We start from the raw sequence: 25,831 nt of genomic DNA, 5'->3' as shown, positions 1-25,831 counted from the left end.
CCCATGCTCTTTACTTGGAATTAGGTGAGAAGCTGAAACAGAAGGATCGCAAGTTTGAGATGATCCTGGGCAATTTAGCAATACTGTGTCTCAAACTTATAAAAAATTAAAAGGGGAGGGATAGAAGGTATAACTGAATGGTGGAATATCCATGGATTCAATCTCCAGCATTGTAAACAGATAGAAAATAGGAAATTATATTGTATTAATAAATGTAAAACAAAAATATGAAATGCAGAACAAAGACTGTTATATTTACCACCCTGAAAAGGTCATGGGCAAACAATTAAATTATATACATGTACATATTATACATATATAATAATTGAATTAATATATTCTACATTATTTGTTAGAAATACTGCCAGGAAAAAAATTACTATCAGAAGCAAACTGTCTTAGTTACTTTTCTTGATGCTGAAACAAAATATCCAACATCCACAAGAGGTTTGTTGTTACAGTTTGTAGAGATTTCAGTTCATAGTTGTCTGACTACAAGGCAAGGTGGCATGGCAGAGGGGCAGCACAGAGGAGAAATGCTTCATGACAGGCAGAAGGCAGCCAAGTAGCAAAGAAGCAGCAAGGTGGCAGGCAGTGACAGCAGCGTGCTCTTTCTGTCCCTGGCTTTTTATCCAGGCTGTCTACTTTAGGGTAGGTTACCTTTACATCCTGCGTGGGTCACTGATAACATCGCACCATACTGTAGATCTAGCCACCTCGCAAACACTGCATCTGTGACCACATGAGGCTTTGGTGGGGCATCTAGATAGATATAAGCTCTCACATCAACTGAATTTTGTCATAGTCAAATCAGATCCTTTGCTGAGTGTAGATAGTTTAATCTTATGTGTATATATTCTTCTAGGTAGTAGATCCTATAAAAATTAATAGATTTCTTTGAAACCAGACTTAATGTGACATTTTGTAAAAGGGGTAGCAGACCAAGATGTGGAAATTCCTACATGTGGGGAGTTTTATGCATCCATTTAAGTAACATACTGTGTTCTATGCAGTCACGGAGATGAATGTTGCTATGGAAATGTATTGTAAATACACATGTGTAACCTTCCGGTATGACATTGCTTTAACAGAGAGAAGGAGCAAGAAAGGGAAGAACAGTTAATGGAAGACAAGAAAAGGAAGAAAGAGGATAAAAAGAAAAAAGAAGCCACTCAGAAGGTGAGTTTAATCAAGTAGGACTGTCTTAACATCTGCCAAACACCCAGAATAAGTGACTGTCTTGCCTTGGTTACTAACATTTAATAATGCAACTTGAGAGGTTAGTTTATTTAAAAATTCAAAAGTTGAAAAAATTTAAGGTCTGCCCTTGAGATCATAAAATGGTTATTAAGATGTGACTGACCCTGTGAGAACAGCAGCAAACGGTACCGAGAAAGACAGCAGTGTTGACTCTAAATTCTTGTCCCATCTCCCTATTTGTATCATATTTCATTCTTGATTTGGGGGGATAGTACTGGGGATTTAGCCCAGGGATGCTCTACCACTCTATTACCAGTCCTTTTAAAAATTTGTTGAACAATTTTAAAGGTTTCTTCCTTTTTGCTTCCTGCCTGCCTGCTTTCCTCCCTCCTTTCCCTCCCTGCCTTCTCGCCCTCCTTTCTTCCATCCTAGTTTTGTACTGAGTTGTACCTCTTACTAAATTGCCTCGAGCTTGAAATCCTCTTGCCTCAGCCTTTCAAGTAACTGGGATTGTAGTCATCTGCCACTATACCTGACTTTGATTTTCTTAAATAGTCCTTTTTAATACTCACTTTTCAAAACTTGCTAGATTGTCCCCACGTGTACTTGTGTTCCATTCATAGCACTGTTGTTTAGATGTTTGGCCTTTTAACAGTTTCATCCGGAATACACAGCCCCCCAGACCCCTGCCAAAGAAAAGGATTTGGTGGGCCTCCATAATATTTTAGGAATTAGAGCATCACATTGCTTTTAGAAATTTGCTTAGAGAAAGAGATGTTGGTCAGGTCTCAGTGGAAGTATTTGATGCTGTTGGAAGCAGAGTTAAAATGTCCTGCCTGTCCCCTTGACTTCTAACCGTGCCCCCCTCACCTGATAGTCCCCCGGTCTGACTTCTTTCCTCCACCTCACCATTCTTTTAGTAACACCTGCCTTGGACTCTGGTTCAGCAGCACTGCTGCAGTATCTTTTGGGAAGAAGAGTGATTTGCTCCCAGTTCTTGTCACTGCCTGAGGCACTTGAGAAGCAGGTTGTCACTGCGGGTAGGTCTGAGGGTTATTGCTATAGTGCTATTTATTGAGGCTCAGTCAGGGACAGGTAAACTATTCTCATGTTCGCAAGCAACTCTAGATATGGACAGAGGCCAGGCAACTGGACACATGCCCATGTGAGGTATAGAATGAGGGACAGCATTGTTGGATGCCATGTTTCTTGTAACTTTTTGATCATTTGTGAGAACTAGCATAAAAACAGTCCTGGAAATATTTTCTGAACTCTGTTACATATGATGCTGCCATATTAGGCATGTGAAGTATACTTTTTTTTTTTTTTTTTTTTGGTTAGGACTTAATTAAAAGTAATATTATTTGGTGCTATAATTGCTGTACTCTTGAAGATTTTGTCTGCTTTTAATTGTGTTTCTGTTAATAGTAGTGTATTCCCCATCACATCCTCACGCTGTAGAGTACCTGCTTCCAAGTGCTGCTGCCCTTCTGAGCTCATTAAACTTGTTTAATATTCCAGAGTAAAGGCTTTGAATGAAGAAGACAGATAACAGTCCCAGGGGCTTTTTAGTACTTCATTTTGGATACACAGCTACATCTCTCATCTTTGAGGTCACTATATGCTGGTGCCCCAGTGTTGGGATATTACTGGGTTAGCCCCTGTGACCTCTGGGTTCTTGGCCTGTGCCTTGCATTAAAAATTCAGTGCAATAAAATCAGCTTGTCCTTTAATGCAAGAATGTAAAAGCTCTCGAGAAGATCCCATGAGTGAATCATTTAGCAGATCACATTCAAGGTCCGGTGGAGGTATACTGGGATCCATTTTGAGATGGGCCCATTAGCTCCGGATCGACCTTCCAAAGAGAACTCTTTTCATGAACACCCACAGCAGTGACCCCGTGTGATCTGACACAGTAAAGTATGTAGCTGAGGTGCCTAGAGACAGAACCTCAGCGAACACCTTTCCTCTTCAGGAACACTCTGCTACATTGGTAGAAAAAATGAGATTTTGCACTCAGGAAATGGACAGTTAATAGGTTGGACATCAAGGATCTCAAGCAGAAGCTACAGACAGTAAAAGACAAAACAATTGTTGTAAACAATGTATGTTCCATTCTTAACATAGATAAGTGTTTCCTTAAATCAAAAATAGTATCTGGAAAGGATTAATAAAATACACATTTGTAAATGTTGTCAGTTCTAATAGGAAAGTGATTTAAAGAGCGAGTGTGGGTGAATTGGCATTATTTATGCAGTGGGTATGCAACTGGGCAGTCCCTCTGCACTTGCATCTGCATTGAAAACTGATGAAGTCACAGCAGAGACAAATCTCCGTAAAATTTTGATGTGACTGTCAGCAGTGGGAGCTCCGTCATTTTTATTCAGAATTGTTATAGATCAGATGACCAGAATCGAGGGCCACACAGGCTGACACATGGCCTTCGGTAGCACTTTATTATACTGAGCTGGTGCATGATTTCAGAATTAAATTCCAGTTTAGCAGTTTTAAGGAGAAAGCACAAAGCTTACCATGTGATAGTCTTAGTGGTGTCCAACCTAATTATAAAGACAACTAGGAGGCATAAAATGTGCTATGAGGCAAAAAACTGTTGGGAAGGTGCCAGAGGTTCTATTAGTCAGTCAGCACATGTCTGTGGGGCCTTTACTAAGTGCTTCCACATCCTTCATGCTGTGTACACAATTGCTTTATCTCTTTGTGTCTGTCTTCTGCTTCAGACTTCGTGTAAGTTACTGAAGTTTCATTCATACTTGTATTGCCAGTAGCTAGGGCAAGTGTACAGTAATCACACCAAAAGTGTTTTTTTAATAAATAAATGAACCATCAAGAATGAATGATGAGCGGGCATGGTGGCTCACACCTGTAATCCCAGCACTTGGGAGGCTGGGGTAGAAGGATTGTTGGAATTCGAGACCAGCCTGGGCTACAAAGTGAGCTCAAGGCCAGCCTGAACTGCATAGGGAGACCCCATCTCAAAAAAGACAAAAAAAAAAAAAAAATTAAAGAATGAATGGTGGTGGGCTAGGCATGTACACAGTGGTAGAGTGTTTGCTTACCTGTACAAGGCCTGAGCTTCAGTCCCCAACACCATCGGGGGAAAAAATGAAGGTGGCAACATGATTTTCTTAAAGCATGGACTTTTGTCTAAAGCTAAAAGTATTTCCACACAGAACTTAAACATGAGCTTTTTCCACTGTGTTCAATGGTTGTAGCCATTTGCACTTTCCAGACAGCATCCCTGTGTAAATCGTGTTAGATTTCCATTCATGAGAGAGGTGTTAAGAAGGCCTCCGTTCATTCATAAGGCTTAGACCACTGAAGGAGCATTGTGTAGTATTGGCAGAACACATGCTTTGGCCATCCAGCTTTTTGCCATCTGGGGGTTGGCTCATTTAACAAAATCCACATTATAAGACATATTGACATTATTTGAGTCTGTTGCTTACAACTGGGAAGGCACTGACTTCTGTGTAACTGATCTTCAGAATGACATTTTAAGAAGTATTTATGGGGGTATAAAACCTGAATCGACTTAAGGAATTGGTGTGTGGACGCAAATTCTTCAATACATGGGGATTATGAAGAAATTGTATGAGGAAATTTTCAGTAGAACTGAGTTCTGTAACAGCACTGAGAAACATTCATTTTTAAGACATTGGGTTCTAAAAATTCAGTGCAATAAAATCAGCTTGTCCTTTAATGCAAGAATAAAGCACTCCAGAAAATCTTGCTAGTGAATCGTTTAACTCACATTCAAGGTCTGGTGGAGATATACTGGGATCCATTTTGAGATGGGCCCAATAGCCCAGGATGGACCTTCCTAAGAGAACTCTTTTCATGAACACCTACAGCCGTGACCCCGTGTGATCAACAACTACAGATAACGAAACCTCTTCTGAAAGAAGATTGCAATATTCATTTTCTAATGATTGTTATTACAAGAGCCAAATAACCAATATAAAAAGCACGTTAGACGATTAACAGTTGGGAGAAGTGGGGTTAGAATTGCCCATGGTCTTGAAAATGTAATGTAACCACTCCTGAAATTCTGGCATGTTTCCTGTTGGATGTGTTTCTTATGCATGACCTTCTGTGGTTTTGTTTTTATATTACAGGGTATGTATAATCAGGTGGCCTTTTTAAAAATTTTACCTCCTTAATAGCAGACGCAGCTTTTTATGTGACTCTCAAACATCACTTCCATGCTGTCCGAAACATGTTCGTGTATTTTGCTGTCTAGCCTTTTATGTTGCTCGCTTCCATAGATGCCTTATAAAAAATGCTTCTTTTCCTTTCAGATTTTATTGGTACATTTTAGATATACTTAATCACATTCATCATAGAGAATTTGTAACTGTATATGATATAACTTGTTTCTTTCTTTTTCCCATTCCCCTACCCTCTCCTCATCCCTCCTGCCCTCCCACTTACAAAAGCTTTGTTTCCGTTTTTTCCTTTTAAAACTTTCCCTTCTTTCTCCCTTTTCCTTTCATTGTTCCCCTCCTTATTTGAACATTTTCTTCCTATTTCACATTATCTATTATGGATTTTGGTTCTTATTTATACTTTCGGTTTCTGATACTAGAGAAGCAATGTGGTATTTACATGTGTGTGATTTATTTCACTTACGAGTATGATCTCAAGGTGCATCCATTTACCTAGAAATGGCTCAAGCTTATCCTTCTTAATAGCAGAGTAGTACTCCATTGTTATATAGAATACTTTCAACAAAGCACTGTTTGTTCAAATTCAAAATATGCATGTTTATTTCAATCTTATTACTGCATGCTGTTTTATATAAATCTCGATTATAGCATCAGACATGCATTAAACATTGTTGTAGGATGTCCTATTTAATCCTGGGATATTTTATTATTTTTTCCAGCAGATAGGTAATAAATGAGATCACATAGCCAGGGAGTAGCTGAAAACAAGCCAGGAAGGCTTGATTTTGAATCCTGTTTTCCTGTCTTGGGTTCTGATGCCTCTCATGATGGATCCCTAAGGTTTTGATTTTTGGCTTTTTTTTTTTTTTTTTTTGTCTTTTTGGTTTTTACCGGTACCAGGGATCAAACTCACGACTGCCTCCTTGCAAGGCAGGTACTTACGCCGCTGAACTAAATCCCCAGCCCCGAGGTTTTGATTTTTAAGATTTGAGAGCAAAAGTATTTGAATCCAAACTCAGGAGGGGTATCTTTTGGTCTCTATGGCTAATTTAGTTTCTGAGCCATATCCATTTGATTTTCTGTAGTCATACCAATCAGAATAGCAAACAACATTTCTACCTTACAGCTTGAATTACTTGCTTTATCAAAATTAACTGTACGGTGTAGTACTGAATTAAAAAGCAAATCTCATTTACTTATGTCCATTTGTTTTGCAGGTCACAGAACAAAAAACCAAAGGTAAGGTTTTTCTCTCACCTAAGACCTTTTGTGTTTAGAGTTGACACTGCTGCTGACTCAGCCTCCCTTCTCCTCTAAAGCGTAGGTATAGAGTAATTAAGGTGGGTTGTTTGCAGTCACTTAAAAGCTATAATGAGAAATGAAAAGTACTTTGTTAGTGTTTCTAGTTGGCCTTAAATTTGTTAAGAGGCAAAAAGTAAATACTTTGTTTTAAAAGTATGTGAGTCATGATTTTGAACTGAACTTTTTCAAGAGTTTTGTAGAGCTATTATAAAACATTAGCTTCTCATTTTAGATAGGAACTTGCAGAGCGTTAACCATCTGGACCCATGGAATGTATGAGCCTGGGATTGGAATGTCACATTAGAAAGTTCATACTGTCTTCTGAGTTAGAACCCAGATACACTTTTTTAAAAATGATAATACATTTTGAGTAGGTTAACTCTGTATGACGTGTTAAATAATGTGACACGTTGCAAATGTAACTATGTGACCCTCAGGTCATTCTCAACCTAAGGATGCATGTCTTTTCAGTTTTTCTGTATTAAATTTTAAAATTTTTCATTGGTATATGTCTGTGATATATAATAATTTGTTATGAGAATTTTTTGATGATATAGTTTCACCTGGTGTTGGTCACACTTTTTGACTGGTTCTTCTTCAAAATGGGGGACTTAGAGTAAAAGCCTAGACCTTCACAGTCCCAGGCGGCGGCCCCTAACCGCAGATGTATTTTGAATATATTTACAGGTGGCCCTAGAACATAAAGACCATTGCGCTGTGTGTGACTGATAACTTAAGGGAAAATAAAGGTGATGGGAAGAATCCAGGTTTGATGGTCGGCTTTGTAATGATTGGTTTCTTCCTTCCTTTGTGTTGTTGAACTGCCAGGCCAAGGCATGTCACAAAGTGGTGGGAAGGACTAATACAGGATAGTGCTAGTTTCTTAGGAAACTCAGTTATGTAAACATTCTCAGATAAATAGACATTACTGTCATGTATTTTTAATCAAAAGATACTTGAAAGCTGGCGATGGTGGCACACATTTGTAATCCCAGCATTCTGCGAGTCTAGAGGCAGGAAGATAACATGTTCAAGTCCCACCTGGACAATTTAGCAACTGTCTTAAAAAGTAAAAGGGGCTGGGATGTAGCTCACTAGTACTGGATTTGATCCTCAGTAACACACACCAAAAAAAAAAAATGAGATACATTTCAAACTGGGTCTGATATGCACAGCTATAATTCCAGCTACTGGAGTGGCTGAAGCAAGATTGGGTACGGAGACTCGGGGGTCAGTTTCCAGCACCACCAAGCTAAGAACAAAGTTTTGAAGAAAAAGGTAGCCTGGAATATTTAATGATTTAGAAAGTAACAGAAAAAACATTGTTAGTTATAGATATCTTAATTGGTTAGAGAAAATAGTGTTTTTCCCTTACTCGTTCACTAGTTCCCAGCCCAAAAGTAGGCTTCCTTTTGGAACTATGTTTGTAAATTAGGTGATCAAAATATAAACTATATATTTATTATAACAGTATTATTTTTAATGATACAATGTCAGTATTACAGGACATTTTTTTGATGATTTATGGAGACAGTGGATGAGAAAATTGGTATTTCCCTGGATAGCTCAGGTTCTGTGATTGCCGAAACATGGTGATTTGAGTTCCTGTGCCTGGCCAAAAGGCTAATGCTCATGAAACCAAGTTGTAGTTGTAGAACCAAGTTGCTCTGTATGATCAGTAGTCTTTCTGTTGGAAAACTGAAAATCTTTTAGGTATTGTTTCTCAGGCAGACAGGTTTAATTTTTTTGGCTTTTGGTGGTAGATCTGTTCTAAAACAGAAAAGCAGAAAAAGGAAAATTCTTTTTCTTCTGCTGAAGTCTTAAAAATCAAACTTTACTCGCTATCAGATTTTCCTTCCATTTGGGTCTTTTTCATGCCTGCCGTAGATGGATTGCGCTTCACAATTCCCAAGTTTTCCTTGCCCTTCAATCCTTTAATGATAAAATAAAGTCACATAATCCTAAGTGTTCTAGATCTAAAGAATGTAATTGTTGGAACCAGGGAGGAGACCAAGAGGTAGCAATAAAAATTGTCAGTTTGTTATACTCCTCCTTAGGAAGGAACAGGCCTTGGCCTTTCTAGGTTTTCTGTTTTCTGTTTTGCCACTTCTTCATCTTTATTGGATACTCTGCATGTTCTTTTCTTCCCTCAGTGAACAATTTTCTGCATCCTGTTTCTCTACCCAAAGTTGTATTTTCTTCAAGTGGTCTCGCCTTAATTCCGAACCAACCCCTCTTTCCCCAACAGACCCTGTAAGAAAAAACAACAACAACAAAAAAGACAAAACTGTGCTGGTGCCAACTGTTGGGTTGGACAGAGGCAGAAGAAACTTTGCATATTTCAGAGAAAAAATAGATTAATCACACATTCTTCCTTCATCTTCTATCATTAAAAAGAACAGCACATTCTGGGGGAATAGGACAGAGATTTGGGGTGGAGGTTCTGTAGTGGCGTAGACTAGAGCTGGGCTTGCACTCATGTAACAGAAGAAAAAAAAAACACTTTAGGCAGAAGCTCAGATCCTTCTGTGCTGTGTTAGAATCAAAAGAGTTTTAAAGAACTGATGTAATGGATGAGATTTAACAAATTGAAATTTAACAGGGACAAAGAGTAAGATTAGAGTTAACAAATTGAATTGCATAGACCATGTAACGGACAGAGTTGACTACATCAGGTTCTCCTTATCAAAAGATGTTCGTTGGGTGAAGGCTGGCTTAATGAGTCGTCATTGTGAAAAGACCAGTTTATAGAAAAGCAGTGTCCAGGATGGAAATTACAGTTCCTGTAGTACGGCACCACACTATGGAAGGGAACAGAGCCACCTCCTGGGCCACATGAAGTTTGAGCTAGATGGGTCATGAAATTTGTCACCCTGAGAAGGTTTAAACACCTAGGCTTCCCATCTTAGGAACCTAAAGTACTGTCCATAAAATTTGCAGGGCTCTGGTGCTTACTTAACATTGCAGATTTCCATAGTAAATGTCAGTTGTAAATTTTGTTCACTGAAACTTATTCTGACCCAAAGTACCCAGGGTGAGTCAAAGCAATGGGACAGTTTCCAGCTCAGTATAAATTAAAATTGTTAGATAGTGTGGTTCAGAGCAGTAAATCATACCATTATCCCTTTGTCCCAGTGGTGCTCACCTGAGGGGATAGCACATCCCATCAGCACAGCAGGCATTGTGAACCAGTGCAGCCCATCAGCTGCAGTTCTGGCTTCCGAGCTTACCCCAGAGCTTACCCCACGTTGCAGTCAGTGCCCAGTGGTGGCTGGGGTAACCTTGAGTTTGCTCAGTTTGCTAATCTTGGAAGGGTTTCCCTCCAGGGAAATCATTTATAAATTACTTGCAGTTCTTTGCCCTGTAGAAATGCCTGTATGTTCTGATCTTCGTGGGCACTACTTGCTCAGAAACAGAACTGGCTGCTTCTGAGAGTGAATGAATGTGAGGTCTTCCAAGCCAGCTGTTCCGACAAGTGAGTACATAGTCCAGATAGGAAATAGTGAAGACTTTACCTGTTAAGAGAAGCGACAGGGAGAAGGGTTCTTGGCCCTGTTGCGACTAACCTGAGCACCAGCTGACTCATGACTTCATACATTAATGCTAGGGATTTGGAGCACAGGAACAAATTTCAGGGGAAGGGGAAGGGTTAAGGAGATCTGCATTGGAGATGGTGAATTACACAACCGCTAGTTAAAACTTCAGCATAAGAAAGTTTATGCTAAAATAAGATGATTGTGAGAGGGCTGCAGGCCCACCTCCATAGCCTGTATTTTTGTGTTAAGGGCATCTGCCCTTGGTTTTGTTTAGGGTTTTTTGTTTTTTGTTTGTTGATTTGGTTTGATTTGGTTTTGGTTTTGGTTTTTGAGAGAAAGCCTTATGTTGCCCAGGCCAGCCTCAAATTCACTGTCTTCCTGCCTCAGCCTCCTGAGTAGCTAGACGTTTTTTTTTTTTTTAAGATACAACTCATAGCCATTTTCTACATTCGTTTTACAAATATGATTAAGAAGAGAGTCAGAAGAAAGAATTGCCAACTATGGCCCAACTCTGGTTCGCCACCTGGTTTTTTGTGAGCTAAGGGTATTGTTTTTGTATTTCAATTTTTGGGGGAATAAAAAGAACAATATCTCATGACATGTGAAAATGATAGTAAAGTTCATATTTTACTATCCAGTAATAAATTTTCATTGGAACACAGCCACAGAGTTTGTTTACACATTGTCCATGGCTGCTTTCACCCTCCAAGTGCAGAGTTGAGTTGTTGCAACAAAGACCTTAAGGCCAGTAAAGCCTAAATATTTACTGTCTGGCCCTTTACAGAAAGCGTGCTGACCCCTGATCGTATGAGAAGCCCACAAAGGAAGAGAGTGAAAGAGCTGAAGAGGTAGCCGGAGTGGGTCTCACACAAACAGAGAGGGAGGGACTGACCAGTACTGGCAGAAGCTGCCGATAAGTTGAAGATGCCAAGGTCCAACGAGTGCCCATTTAGCCTGGCAGTGAAGACCACTAGCAACTTAATAGGAGAGAAGTATTGAGGGCAAAAGCCAGGGTGCCTTGTAGTTGAGCGTGAGGAAGGTAAAGAGAGACAGACAGATCATGGAGCATTTTTAGCACCGCTGGCTACTCAGTGTGGATGATTGGGCTTAAGATGTTAAATGTGTCAGCCCCAAATAGTATCTGCCCTGGACTTGGTTTACATTTTAACTGTACTTTAAAAAAAAATCTCTAGGTGATTTTTTTGTTCCATTAGTAGAGTGAAAGAAAATAGTGATTTGTACTGGTCCTGTGTAGTCGTTGGGTTTGTTATGCATGTGTGCTAAAAGAAATTGAAAAGCTTAACTTTTTTAGAAATTTCTTAAAGAATGCTTTTATCTGAAAGATTCTTATTGTTTGTCAGGAAAGGGGCAATTAGAAGTTCAGACTGTAAGGTGGAATAGGGTAAGATAAACAGCATGAGAAAGGGGAATGTTTCAGCCATTACCATGTGCGGTACAGTGGTTTTTAAAAGTAAGTTGAGTCAAGATTAGAAAATAGGATACCCAGTATTTTCCTCTAGTGTTTGTATTTCCCTGTGATACCAAGACCGGGGTTAAAGCCCCAGACTTTTCCTCTGGAAAATAAGAAACTGTGACCTCATTTTGAGCAGATCATCTTTAGAAATTCACCTGCAGATCATTAAGATGCGGAAAAGCAAGAGCCTCCAAAGTAACACTTTCACACATAATGATAATTTTTCTCTTCGGTTGTCATCTTGACATTCTGGAGCATTTTGAAGTGTACACACTGACTTTTTTTTTTTTTTTAAGCATGCTGATTCTGAAGTCTTAATTTTAGACTGAGAGAATCAGGTTGGATCTGGCCTAACAGCTATATTACTCTTCAATAAATGTCAAGAATTTTGATTGACCTTTAAATGTTGTAAATTTCTTGAATTAACAGAGAGAGTAATGAAAGAAAGAAAATAAGAATCCAAGATCCATTTAGGTCCTGAAACACATTTGCCTATAGCTCACAAAGTCCTGCGGGGTTTTCTGGTTGTGTCCTAGAGTTTTTAGATGGCTGCTCTCCCACAACAGCACTGCATTAGAAGGAAGTGGTTGATACCAACCTCTAAACTTCTTTTTTTCTTTTATCAAACCCAGGACAGGTATTTCACTGGGGTCAAACTTGCAGTCCTCCTGACTCTGCATCCCAGAATGCTGGGATTTCAAGTGTGCACTACTATGCCTAGTGCACATTTCCATTTTTAAGTGATTTTTTAGTCATTTACAATCCATTCTGTCTGTGGTATGATGATAGGGAAGTGCCCCAAAGAACTTGGGCAAGGAATCCTACACAGTATATGATGCTCAGAGATTTCTTTGGTTGAAACAGTATCACGGATGTTGTAAATTTAGTCAGACTGATGTTTGGCCCTCTGCAGTTTAAGCCTGCCTGCCTGCCTTTCTCCTTTCTTTCCTTCCTTTTAGAGAAATGAGTTAAAGCATGTAGCTAGCCTAGTTAATGTAAACTGAAGATTCAAGCCCTTTTAATAGAAGGGCAAACTCATAGAAACATTACTCCTTCCACCCTAAAAATAAATTGGGAAGAATCCACCCAGCTGTTGCCAGCTTCTTGCATATTCTCATAATAAAAGAGCATCTGCATATGCCATGTGGAATCTTTGAGAAACAGATCAGAAAGTAATCTTAATCTTCATTCATTCACATGTTATTTGTCCATCAGCTGCTGTAGGTCCTACAGAGGTTAGTTTAGTCATATTAGACTGCAGCTGACTTACTTTCTTAAATCCTGTGTTTGTTCTACACATCAGATTGCAGTTCCTCCGGCCTCCACCCCTTCCTGATTGGGAAGCCAGTACTCTCAGCCTTGCAATTGGCTGAGGGTAAGCCAGTACTCTCAGCCTTGCAATTGGCTGAGGGTAGACAGATTACCTGGATCTTGCTTCATGTGTCTGTTCTTTTCTCTTGTCACTCAGTATTTGCTCGTGGTCTGTGGTGGAATAGAAGGGGCCCCTGATTTCTGTTGATGTTTCTTTCTCCTCGTAAAGGAGCCACTTAAATGGCAACATGCTGGCCCAGCATCATTTCAGCAGTCTACACAGGCCTGCTGTTAGAGCTGGCCTCAGCATTTCTGTGCATGGCAGGGATTTGGGCCTCAGATTATTTTGTGATATTGCCAGCCTCTGTATACTAGCAGATTTTCTTAGAAAGGGTGGTGGTCTTTTTTGAGCTAAGAGGGAGGTGCAGAGAACCACTAAGGGTTGGGGGGAAGCCAAAATATACCACAGAGTATGGCTTCACCATCGCTCTTCATTTCCATGCTGCCTGCAAGGTAAAAGTTGTATTGTTTAAAGGGAATAGGAAAATTACCTACATTTTGAAATTTTTTACATTAATTGAAATAAAATGGGGAGAGACAAAAGTAAAAGACTTATGTCATTTCTGATACACAGAATGCCAAGCAAAACTTTGAATTTAGGCAGCTGTAGTGGAGCTTTTTGCTTTGGCAAGTCTGAGCTTCCGCATAGGGTCTAACTGTGTGCCAGGCCCTAAGGAACAGAAGATGGATGATGGTCCCAGCCTTGAGGGAGTTGGGGCCAGTTAGAGAGAGGGACTGTCACTGGAAAATTTCAGTACAGTCTGATAAATTTAGTGGTAGAGGAAGATGGACAGCGTGCTACAGAAGCACACATGGAGTGTGCTTAGCTCCTGTTCAGGGACTCTAAGTGTGGATGGAGGGACAGGACTCTTGAGCTAAGAGGCTTGAGGCTTTGCCAAGACTTTGCCGTGGATCTGCTGGGCAACCCTCATGGGAATTAATTCTGCTATTCATTTAGTGTAGTGAACAATTCCTTTGACCTTTTTCTACTAAAGATCTTGCTGCTATCTTTGAGTGACTATTGCCCACCACTCCATAACCCAGTCTCCAGTAAACTGAAGATGTCCCAAGGAATTTGGAAAGACTGTGTCCCTTGAGAGTACAGTGACAGAATTGTCTTAGTAGAATTGGTCTCATATAAGCTTTCTTTAAAACAATTTTTAGAAAAATGCATTTGAGGGGCTGGGGCTCTAGCTTAGCGGCATAAGCACCTGCCTTGCAAGCAGGCAGTCATGAGTTCGATCCTCAGTACCGATTAAAAAAAAAAAAGAAAGAAAAATGTATTTGATCTCAAAGACTTTCCTCTCTTTCAGTGCCCGAAGTGACGAAACCAAGTTTAAGCCAACCAACGGCCGCCAGCCCAATTGGCAGCTCTCCATCGCCACCAGTCAATGGTGGCAACAATGCCAAAAGGGTGGCAGTGCCGAACGGACAACCGCCAAGCGCCGCCCGCTACATGCCTCGGGAGGTGCCACCGCGATTCCGTTGCCAGCAGGACCACAAAGTGTTACTAAAACGTGGACAGCCCCCTCCACCGTCCTGCATGCTCCTCGGGGGCGGGGCGGGGCCTCCTCCCTGCACAGCACCTGGAGCAAACCCAAACAACGCACAAGTGTCAGGAACGCTGCTGCAGAGCGAGAGTGGGACTGCACCAGGTGAGGTACCAGCATCGTGGGCTGCATGCATGGCAGCTCTAAAGGCAGGCTCTACTATAAAGTCTACAAAAGCCATTGATTTTCTAGATTGTTGGGACCATCCAGAAGGTGGGAGAGGATCCCAGGAGGAAATGTGCATGGATGCCTCTCTGAAACTGGACTTTAGGGTCCTGAGCTGTACTGGTAGGGAGGCTCGCACTAACTACAGTCGGCCTTTCACTATTTCTCAGACAATAGCACTGCAGTTTGAGTCTCTCTTCTACAAGTGTGTGTTCAGGGAAGAGCCAGAAGTAGGAATTGAATAGGGGCTTATTCTGATTCTTCAGATGCCTTCTTTAAGCTTCAAAAATGTTAGAAGTAGAAAAGGAACTCTTAGATTATAATAGAGATTTTTCAGAGGGCACTAAACAATAATCATTGTATAGTCATTCACTAGATTTTAAAAAAAAAAAAATCAGTGTTTCTTTTGAGAGTTCTGGGTTTTGAGCCTTGTTAAACTCTGTAATGCATACATAATGCCCCTGATAAGATGTTTCATTTTAGCTCTGAATTTGAACAAAGAATTGCCTATAAAATTCTGTCACCACTACATGTGTAGAGTAAGGACAGAAAACTTAGTGATGACACAGGGTGTATGTAGAGATAACCCCTACCCTTAAGGCTTCCCTGTGGGAGTTGGCAGACCAGGCTCAGAGTGGACCAGGAAAGGCCTCATAGCCCTGCCTGCCTGGCCCCTGGTGATCACTTGCAAAAGGAAGCAAGTGAGGGGACAGTCCTGTTGCATTTCTGCCACCGCTTATAGCTAGGCCTAAACAAAAATGTGGGTCCACTGAGTCAAGTTAAAACCAAAGAGCCCATTAAAATCGCAAGAGTTTGGTGTTCTGTGCATCTTCATCTTTCCACAGCTCTACAGAATACTTTTTTCACCTTCAAATTGATTTAAAGCTTTCTAGTTAAAGTACATTTAGAAGAAATTATCTCATTAAAAAAATCATCCCTGGGCCGGGGATTTAGCTTAGCCGCATAAGCACCTGCCTAGCAAGCGTTAGGTTGTGAGTTCAATCCCCACTACCAAAAAAAAAAAAAATCATCACCCCAACACCGCTAAATATGATGAATTCCAGCAAAATAGATCTGAGCTGGACTGGTTTTTGAGAGTAAGCTCCTGGGGAAACAGTTTGTGCTGGATCCCCGCTTGTATGCCCCCTAGTGCAACTCAGTGAGCAGTCATCACTCAGCAGATGCTTACTGAGCAGAACTACACCGGCCACTGTGTGGAATTGACACGTTAGCAAGATGGTGCCTCCAACAAAGAGGCACTGTGTGGGGAAGGGAAGATGCAGACAGAATGCTGTAGCACTGGGGAGAAGGCTGTAGACAGATGAAGATGATTTTCAGGTGATGAGTTTAGAGGACTTCATGGAAGAAATGGCACTTGAAGTAGGCCCAGAAAGATGAGTAAATTTTATTGTGTGAACTGAGAAGATAAAAAAGAATAAGTGCCAGCATGGAATGATGCGAGGGTAAGAAAGCACATCAATATAGAGTGACATCTACATTGAAAGTTATAAGGGTTGGGGATTTAACTCAGTGGCATAAGTACCTGCCTGGCAAGTGCAAGGTCATGAGTTCAATCCCCAGCACCACCAAAAAAAAAAAAGAAAGAAAGTTATAGATTAGAAAGGGTGGGTTGGCCCTGAGTCAGAGAGCATGTTGATCAGATGCCAGGCCAAGGAGTTTGCTTTGTTCTTGTGCATTAAGAAACTGTTAAAGGCTCTCACACAACAGTAACAGAATCAACTCTGTTTTAGAGAAATAACTACTGCTGTCAGTTGTATTAGAGTAAAGCAAGTTTAGGGTACTGTTGCATTTGTCTCAGGATATAAGAAGGCCCTCCTTTGTCATGAAGGGTGGCAAGGAGGTAGCTTTGAGAAAGTGTGGAAGTTAGAGTTAGCAAATATACCAACAGACAAATGGAAAAGAGATGACTCAGACAGTTGTGATACAGTCAACCAAGAGACGCAGCTGGATAGAGAAGCCAACCTGTGGAGAGGCTGGATGAGGTCTCCTAGAGGCTGTTAGAGCTCCAGGTGTTGATTGCAGTGCATATGCAGCTGTGACTGATGAGATGCTCTCTTTCCCAGAGTCAACCCTTGGAGGTGCTGCTGCTTCAAATTATGCAAATTCCACTTGGGGCCCGGGAGCCTCCTCCAACAACGGCACCTCCCCCAACCCAATTCACATCTGGGACAAGGTGATTGTAGACGGGTCTGACATGGAAGAGTGGCCTTGTATTGCCAGCAAAGACACTGAATCTTCTTCCGAAAACACCACCGATAACAACAGTGCCTCGAACCCTGGCTCTGAGAAGAGCACTGTGCCAGGAAGCACCACTAGTAACAAAGGCAAAGGGAGCCAGTGCCAGTCTGCAAGTTCTGGGAACGAATGTAATCTTGGGGTCTGGAAATCTGACCCTAAGGCTAAATCTGTTCAATCTTCCAACTCTACTGCAGAGAGCAACAATGGACTAAATTGGAGGAATGTGAGTAGTCAGGATAGAATTGGACCTGGCTCTGGCTTCAGCAACTTTAACCCAAATAGCAACCCATCTGCCTGGCCAGCGCTGGTCCAAGAAGGAACTTCTAGGAAAGGGGCATTGGAAGCAGATAATAGTAATTCCAGTGCACAGGTTAGCACAGTAGGTCAGGCATCCAGGGAACAGCAGTCAAAGATGGAAAATGCGGGTGTTAATTTTGTTGTCTCTGGCAGAGAACAGGCTCAAATTCATAACACTGATGGACCAAAAAATGGAAACACTAACTCCTTGAACTTAAGTTCACCAAACCCCATGGAGAATAAGGGAATGCCCTTTGGAATGGGCTTGGGGAACACCTCCAGGAGCACTGATGCCCCTTCACAAAGCACTGGAGATCGAAAGACTGGGAGTGTTGGATCTTGGGGTGCAGCTAGGGGGCCTTCTGGAACTGACACAGTCTCTGGACAAAGCAATTCTGGAAATAATGGGAACAATGGAAAAGATAGAGAGGACTCCTGGAAAGGAGCTTCTGTTCAGAAATCAACTGGGTCGAAAAATGACTCTTGGGACAATAACAGGTCTACGGGTGGGTCCTGGAACTTTAGCCCTCAGGACTCTAATGACAACAAATGGGGTGAAGGGAACAAAATGACATCTGGGGTCTCTCAGGGAGAATGGAAACAGCCCACTGGGTCTGATGAGTTGAAAATTGGAGAATGGAGTGGTCCAAACCAACCAAATTCTAGCACTGGAGCATGGGACAATCAAAAGGGCCACCCCCTCCCTGAAAACCAAGGCAATGCCCAGGCTCCCTGTTGGGGAAGATCTTCCAGCTCCACAGGAAGTGAAGTTGGGGGTCAGAGCACTGGAAGCAACCATAAAGCAGGAAGTAGTGATAGTCATAATTCCGGCCGTCGGTCATACAGGCCCACACATCCTGATTGCCAGGCTGTCTTGCAGACTCTTTTGAGCCGAACTGATTTGGACCCTAGGGTGCTCTCAAACACTGGCTGGGGCCAAACTCAAATTAAGCAGGACACAGTGTGGGATATCGAAGAGGTGCCAAGGCCTGAGGGGAAATCTGACAAAGGAACTGAGGGGTGGGAGAGCGCTGCCACACAGACCAAGAACTCAGGGGGCTGGGGAGATGCACCCAGCCAAAGCAATCAAATGAAGTCTGGATGGGGGGAGCTCTCAGCCTCGACAGAGTGGAAAGACCCCAAGAACACAGGAGGCTGGAATGACTATAAGAACAACAATTCTTCCAACTGGGGAGGAGGACGACCAGATGAAAAGACACCTTCCTCTTGGAATGAGAATCCCAGCAAGGATCAGGGGTGGGGAGGTGGACGCCCACCCAATCAAGGATGGGCTTCTGGGAAGAATGGTTGGGGAGAGGAAGTTGATCAAGCAAAAAACAGCAGTTGGGAAAGTTCTGCAAGTAAGCCTGTAGCCGGGTGGGGTGAAGGAGGGCAGAATGAAATCGGAACTTGGGGTAATGGTGGGAGTGCAAGCCTAGCTTCAAAAGGTGGGTGGGAAGATTGCAAAAGATCCCCTGCATGGAATGAGACAGGCAGGCAGCCCAATTCCTGGAGTAAACAACACCAACAGCAGCAGCCACAGCAGCCACCGCCACCACAGCCAGAGGCTTCCAGTTCTTGGGGAGGCCCACCCCCACCCCCTCCAGGCAACGTTCGACCTTCCAATTCCAACTGGAGCAGCGGGCCCCAGCCTGCAACCCCTAAGGATGAGGAACCCAGCGGCTGGGAAGAGCCATCCCCGCAGTCAATTAGTCGGAAAATGGACATTGATGATGGCACTTCAGCATGGGGAGACCCTAACAGTTACAACTACAAGAATGTGAACTTGTGGGATAAGAATTCCCAAGGGGGCCCAGCACCTCGAGAACCAAACCTGCCCACCCCAATGACTGGGAAATCAGCATCAGGTAAGCCATGGCTTTTTCCTCACAGGTTTTGATTTAAAAAAAAAAAAGATCCTAGGCCAAATCACTTTTATTAAAGTGTATTTATTCAACTTAGCTGTGCTCTGAGAATCTTTCCTACAGTTCCTACTCTGTTGCTAAGAGAACTTCTCTTTTTATAAGACGCTAGCATTGGCAGCTGCTGATAGTGTGTTACAGTGTTCATTCTTGGCAAAAGGAAAAGATGGCAATCTAGAGTTAGTCCCAGAATTATTTTTCTGTTATCACAATGGACTATAGAATCCAAAAGATACGTATCTTGCTCAACAAACTATGCTCTTGATTTAAAGAACTAAAGTAGTAGTAGAAGCAGACCAGATTTTCATTCTGGTTTCATCTGTGAACTCATCCTTAGTAACTCTCTTTCTCCAACAAAAGAAAGTAATCTATGTTGTTCTTCCAGAGACCTTTGCAGTGATGCAGCAAAACTGGCATATTGGACAACTGTGTTGTCTTTCAATAATTATCTCTAGAAGGAGAAGTATACTTTGTATAAGAGAAAACTATCTCAGGATAATCAGTTACCCAAAATTAAACTCTATTCCCTCACTATTTGAATAGGAAACAATAGATCTCATAAGTTACAGATAATAGGTATTCTCAGTCTCAGTTTGACACAAATGTCCTTTGAGCTGAATGTTCCCATAATTTTCTGTATTAAAGGAATGCACATTTCAAGTTTTCTTTTAGCTTAAATTGATCGAAATATGGCCAGGCATTCTTATACATACCTATGATTCCAGCTACGTGGTAGGTTGAGTCAGGACAAGTTTCAGCCCAGCCTAGAAAACCTGTCTCAGAAAGGCTGGTGATGTAGCTCAGTGCTCTGGGAGTTCAATCCCCAGTACCATCTCCCAAATAATAATAATCAACCATAACATTAATATGACTCAAACCTAGTGATTTTGACTATGGACACATAGGAAATGATTACTCTTTTATGAATTGAAAAGAATGACAAAGGAAACCAAGAATAAAATCACTAGGAGTCTTAGTGCCTTGTATTTCTTAGGTAATCTTTTAGAAGTTTGCTCATAAATAGTGTTCTTACCTATAGCAACACATATCTATCCTTTCAAAGGATAATACTTCCTACAGTGTTACTCAACTTGCTCTTTTCATCTACTTTTAAGCTTTCCATCTTAGCATATACAGAACTGTCTTTTAATTGCTTCATATTTTATGGGGAACCCACAATTCATCTGTTCTGTCCCCTTCAGATATTTAGGTTGCTTCCAGTGCTTTTCTAATAGTGATGCAGTAAACATTGTTGTGCATGTAATTTCATCTACTTTGATACATATCTGTGGTGTAATTTCCTGGCAGCAGAGTTACTGGGTCAAAAGTAATGTGCATTGAACTTTGAAAACTGACATTGCCAGATGCTCTCCATGAAGGTTCAGCCTGTGTCTGTTTCTGCCAAGAGAGAATGGGTGTGCCTGATCCCACCACCTTCATCCCACTGGATATCAGGTGTATAACAGATCATTCTTAGAGACACATTTCTTTTTACAGTCTGGAGCAAAAGCACACCACCTGCTCCAGATAATGGGACTTCAGCTTGGGGTGAACCGAATGAAAGCAGTCCTGGGTGGGGCGAAATGGATGATGCAGGAGCATCGACCACGGGCTGGGGAAACACACCCGCCAACGCTCCCAATGCCATGAAACCCAGTAAGTAGACCATGTTTTTTTGATTTTGAGAGATTCTTTCTTAATTTGGAAGGCAGACATTTTGATGAGGACTATTTGGTGTTTAAAACCATTGATTCAATGAAACTTGGGACCTAGAACATTAAATTAATAGCATCAAATGTTGGTGACTTCTCTTGGCATGTATTAAAATGTTTGAGCCTGGTGTGGTGACGCTCAGCTGTCATCCCAGCACTTAAGAGCCTGAGGCAGAAGGATTGCCATGAGTTCAAGGCCAGCCTGGGCTACATAGTGAGTTCAAAGGCAGCCTGTACTACATAGTGAAACCCTGTCTCAAAACAAACAAACAAAAAATATTTACAATGAACTAAAAGTCATAAATTAATGATTTTTTTAAAACCTAGATTTGGTATCTGGCCAGAACTGAAATTTTGATAATGATGCATTTTTACCCAGTAACTTAAAATATGCTCTCTGTCTATTTTGCATTTCTACTGTTTGTTAGTATGCTTAAAAATAAGTACCCAAGCTTTTAATGTGGAACATGGACTCTGTCACTCAGGGACTTCATCCTTCTGTACTTTCACTTTCGTCCTTGTCTCTTCTCATTCATCTGTTTACGTAAGAACGCTGTAGGTCTTGAACCTGACAGAGATTGCTTCATTCTAATTTTTTTAAACAAAATACCTTGTACTTACTTATAATCACTGCAGATGTAAGCTTGATCCAGCTGGGAATGTGTAGACAGCATAACTTGTAAAACTTCATAGACTGACCCTGTGGGATGCCTCACTGGATGGATATTCCTAAATTGAGAAATTTAATATCAAGTACCCATTTCAACTTGTTTGTAACTTTCTTTAAAATGGTTCAGCATTTCTTTTATACCTTATAGCAGAGGTAAGGGATTATCTTTTGGTTAAGTAATGAAATTTTATGGTGTGCTCAAAATTGAATAAGAAAAGATTCTGTGTTTCTGTTCAAATGCATGCAGTACATGGAACTCTTACAGTACCACAAGAAGACTAGGATAATTGACTTCATTGCAGAAATTCACACTCCTGCCTGTGTAACTTCACTGCATTTTACTATCACACATCTCTTCTACTTCATAGAAATCATAAGCTTGGTGAACCTTTTGTTCTAATCATGGTTTCTTTGTGACATCAGTTTTGTCAGCAAGGGAAGTATCACTGGACTTGAAACTGATTCGGTTGCTTGTCTGCATCCTTGGGACAGAGTGGTCTTTCAGCAGTACTTTAAGAGTCAGTCCATCTTTTTCAACTTTAAAATTACCTCTGTTCCATACAGAATGCTCACCTTTCCCATATTCTATAATGCCTTCTCTTCAGGGTCGTCTGTAGAGTTGATCTGTGGTTATGGCTCATGTCCTTTGTGTGGATGATTTGAATGCCTAATGCTGGGAGGAAGAGTTAGATCACTCAGTTGATGCTGGTAGTTAATCTGAGCTCTCTGGCCTCCAGATGCCATAAATTTGATATTGTGAGACCTATAATTAAAAATCAGAGTTCCCTAGGATAGGGTGTAGTTGGTAGGGAACGTGCTTCACATCTTTGAGGCCCTGGGCTTGATCCCCAGGACTGTAGGGGAAAAATGCCAGAGACCTTTGATTTTTGCACTTTGTTTTTTCCCCCAGCAGTGCTAGGAATCAAACTCTGGGCCTCACACACACTAAGAAGGTGCTCTGCCACTGAGATGCATCCCCAGCTCCACTCTCTTTTCTATAAAAAGAAAAAACTATTAAAGTTTAGCTCTTGTTCTCTAAAAGGATTCACAGCTGGGCATGGTGGCACATGTCTAATCCTAGCACTCAGGAGGCTGAGGCAGGAGGATCATTGCAAGTTCAAAGTCAACCTGGGCTATGTAGTGAGTTCAAGACCAACCTGAATTACATAGCAAGACTCTGTCTCAAAAATAAATAAATAGAGCCGGGCTTATGACTCAGTGGCACAACACTTCCCTGACAAGCGTGAGGTCCTGAGTTCAATTCCCAGTACCAAAAAAAAAAAAAGAAATGAGTGATTTGTTGCATGTCTTCATTTTTATAAAAGGATCAATGCCCTTTGTATTTGTTGTGTGTATTTGTTTTTTAATTTCTATTGTTTGTCAATGGATGGTATAAAATTGATATAAAAACCATAATATAAATATAATACAGGATTATATAAATTTGTAATCTTTATACAGAGAAAACAACCTTGGTTAGCAATAATACTTGAGCAGGAAGGGATCCCAGGTATTCTCCTTGCTGCTCCATCAGGAAGCCCCCGTGTGTGGCTGTGATGAAATTTCTATGGCTAAATGTGAATTTCTCCTTGACCACAATGTATATATATTCACTATCTTAATTTTCTTCCTTTTTCACATTTTTTCTTCTCTACTTCAGTTCAAAACAAGAAAGACAGTTCTTCACTATACTCATTTGTAACATTCATTATTATGAAGTATATTTAGGAAGGTAAAATCAGGACTACTGTAGTAATCCATGCTTATTAGTACAAGGACCCAGTTTTCTTGAAATGTCAATTTTTTTTGTAATCATGATAAGTTCTTTTCAGTTTTGGAATTCTTGTCATTTTGGTGCAGGGGAAACATGGAACCAGAGGTCAGAGCTTGACTGAATGGCTCATTTCAAGCTCTCTAAAATGTGATTCAAGCTCTCTAAAATAGCATTTGCCTTGCCATGTAGATGGAGTAGACAGAATCACAAAGATACTAAAGTGCTGCACCTTCAGAGAATTCTTGTGCTTGTTACTTTATGTGTGGTTGTCACAGAGAATTAATTCTTTCTTTCCTTGAAGATTCCAAATCTATGCAAGATGGCTGGGGGGAGAGTGACGGGCCGGTCACAGGAACTCGCCATCCCAGCTGGGAAGAAGAGGAGGATGGAGGAGTCTGGAACACTGCCAGCTCTCAGGGAAGTGCTTCCTCCCACAACTCAGCAAGCTGGGGACAAGGAGGAAAGAAACAAATGAAGGTAGCAGCCCGCTTCGGAAAAGTTGGTGTTTGCTTACTCATTCTTAGAAGGCAGAACTGAGGATTTGTTAATGGAAGAAATGAGGCAGCTGGTGTCTAAGTAAGGGGGAAAATATTTCCCTACAAATAACTACTTCTTTTTCACCGATCTTCCTTCTCCATGGCCTTGAAACCTTGCATTGCAGAACCGTTGCTGTGGGTAAATTGAGATTTTCAAAAATCTGAGGTGTCTTTTATTTTTAGTTTCCACATCGTCATAATTCATTGGAAGCTCATGAGACTTACTTTCTACTTTTGCCTTCTAAAGCCAAAGAATTACTTATGGTAAATCTCCATGTAAAAGAGAAATCAAAGAAAGATCACACTTGGCTTCTTCCATGGTGATCAATCAGCATATCTCCATTTTAACCTGATTGGGGAACTCTGAAGGCACAGAGCTCTCGTTCACAACAAAACGAAGTGCTCTCCGAGAGAGCAGCTAGATAAATTCTCTGCATCCTGTCTGGGATGCATTCTCAGCTTTCCACTTGCCGTATAACAACTTGGTTTTTTCTTGCATTTGTATAATTTGATCAGGACTTTAATAGTTTTCCTCTTGAACTACTGTCTAAGAGAAGAGAGGCAGTTTTTTCGGTTTGGGTTTTTTTTTTTTTTTTTTTTTAATTCTTGTTTTTCATTATACACACACAGTGATAGAAATAAGGAGTAGGTGCCCATATTCTTAATTTCAGCCTAAGCACCGTGAAGCTCTGTATAACATTTCACAGATAATATTATCTTGGATTAAAATATCTGATGCTGTCTTAAAAGGCCTTCCTTCCAGTGATTTAATTGCTCTAATTTTCTTCCATAGCATAAGAATACAGTTTGTTCTGTTAGAGACATTTTACTTAAGCAGTTTTTTTCTAGATTTGTTTTATTTTTTTATTTTTGGGGGGTTTTTTGGTGCTGGGGATTGAACCCAGAGCTTTATACATACAAGGCAAGTTCTACCACTGAGCCACATTCCCAGCACCCTAGTTTCCCTGTAAAAGGACTTTTTATTTATTTTAGTCATAAATGGAATTATATTTTAAACTTTTCTTTACTGGTATTTGAATCTAGGACTTTCACATTGAGCTACCCCATAACCCTTTTCTGATTTGGTTAGATTTTTAAGTTTTGAGACAGTCTTGCTAAGTCATATAGGCTGGTCTCAAATTTATGATTCTCCTACCTCAGCCTCTCAGAGGGCCGGATTTATAGATGCCACCATGCCCAGTTTTTAAATTTTCCACCATATTTATACTTTTAGTTTGCTTATTGGTAGTCTTTTAGTCATTTATAAATTAACAGTACGTCCAGGTTAACTGAGTGGAAGGATACATGAATCTGCCAGTCCGGTGACAAGCAAGATTTTTTTTTTTTTTGGTTTGGAGGTTCAAACTCATGACTTTGCGCTTGCCAAGCAGGCTCTTGTGCCACTGAGCTAAATCCCTGGCCCTAAAATGTAATTTTTTAACATTTAAACCTGTAACTAAACATAAGTACTCCATCACTTTCAAGAACAGTAAAATAGGTACATGAGATCACTATAGAGTACACAAGGCCTGTCATCACCCATCCACATCCTTATCATAGTCCCACTGTTCTCCTCACAAAGGGCAAGTGGAATAGCTTTTTGGGTGCCCTGTTCAGGGAAAAAACCAGCTTGTCTCATGAAAAAAATCAAAAAGCCACCACTGCACTCTTTACTCCAAAGACTGGTGATGGTGTCTTCGATCAGGCCTCTCTCGCACTAGAACCACTGTCCTTTATGGTATAAAGCAGATAGTGAAATGTTACCTGGTAAGTCCTTGTATCCATACAGAGGACAATGTCCCATTTTAAACAGACTCCTTTCCAGGTAACATGTCCTGGTGTCACCTCTTCCAGTATAGGTCACAAAGAGAGCAGC

The 25,831-nt window shown here is 41.0% G+C and overlaps 1 protein-coding gene across 7 annotated transcripts in view; it reads left to right on the top strand.

Annotated features, from left to right (window-relative positions):
- The window catches only part of Tnrc6b (trinucleotide repeat containing adaptor 6B), a 237,924-nt gene that overhangs the window by 166,170 nt on the left and 45,923 nt on the right, over positions 1–25,831 (top strand). For 4 of the 7 annotated variants that reach the window (XM_063243619.1, XM_013153090.3, XM_013153093.3 and 1 more), the window contains 6 exons: positions 1,092–1,179; positions 6,605–6,626; positions 14,384–14,725; positions 16,870–19,209; positions 20,761–20,919; positions 23,721–23,896. In XM_063243619.1, the coding sequence (XP_063099689.1) occupies positions 1,092–1,179; positions 6,605–6,626; positions 14,384–14,725; positions 16,870–19,209; positions 20,761–20,919; positions 23,721–23,896 (3,127 nt within the window). Of the gene's footprint in view, positions 1–1,091; positions 1,180–2,120; positions 2,241–6,604; positions 6,627–14,383; positions 14,726–16,869; positions 19,210–20,760; positions 20,920–23,720; positions 23,897–25,831 lie in introns of those variants that run through there. The other 3 variants (XM_013153092.3, XM_023565344.2, XM_063243620.1) reach the window with 2 other exon arrangements.

The sequence above is a fragment of the Cavia porcellus genome, unplaced genomic scaffold (assembly GCF_034190915.1).
Source record: "Cavia porcellus strain 051 isolate PalLab524CR breed Dunkin Hartley unplaced genomic scaffold, mCavPor4.1 scaffold_40, whole genome shotgun sequence".
NCBI classification, from domain to species: Eukaryota; Metazoa; Chordata; class Mammalia; order Rodentia; family Caviidae; genus Cavia; species Cavia porcellus.
The sequence above is the reverse complement of the archived record's forward strand: the minus strand, read 5'-3'. Positions and strand labels throughout refer to the sequence as shown.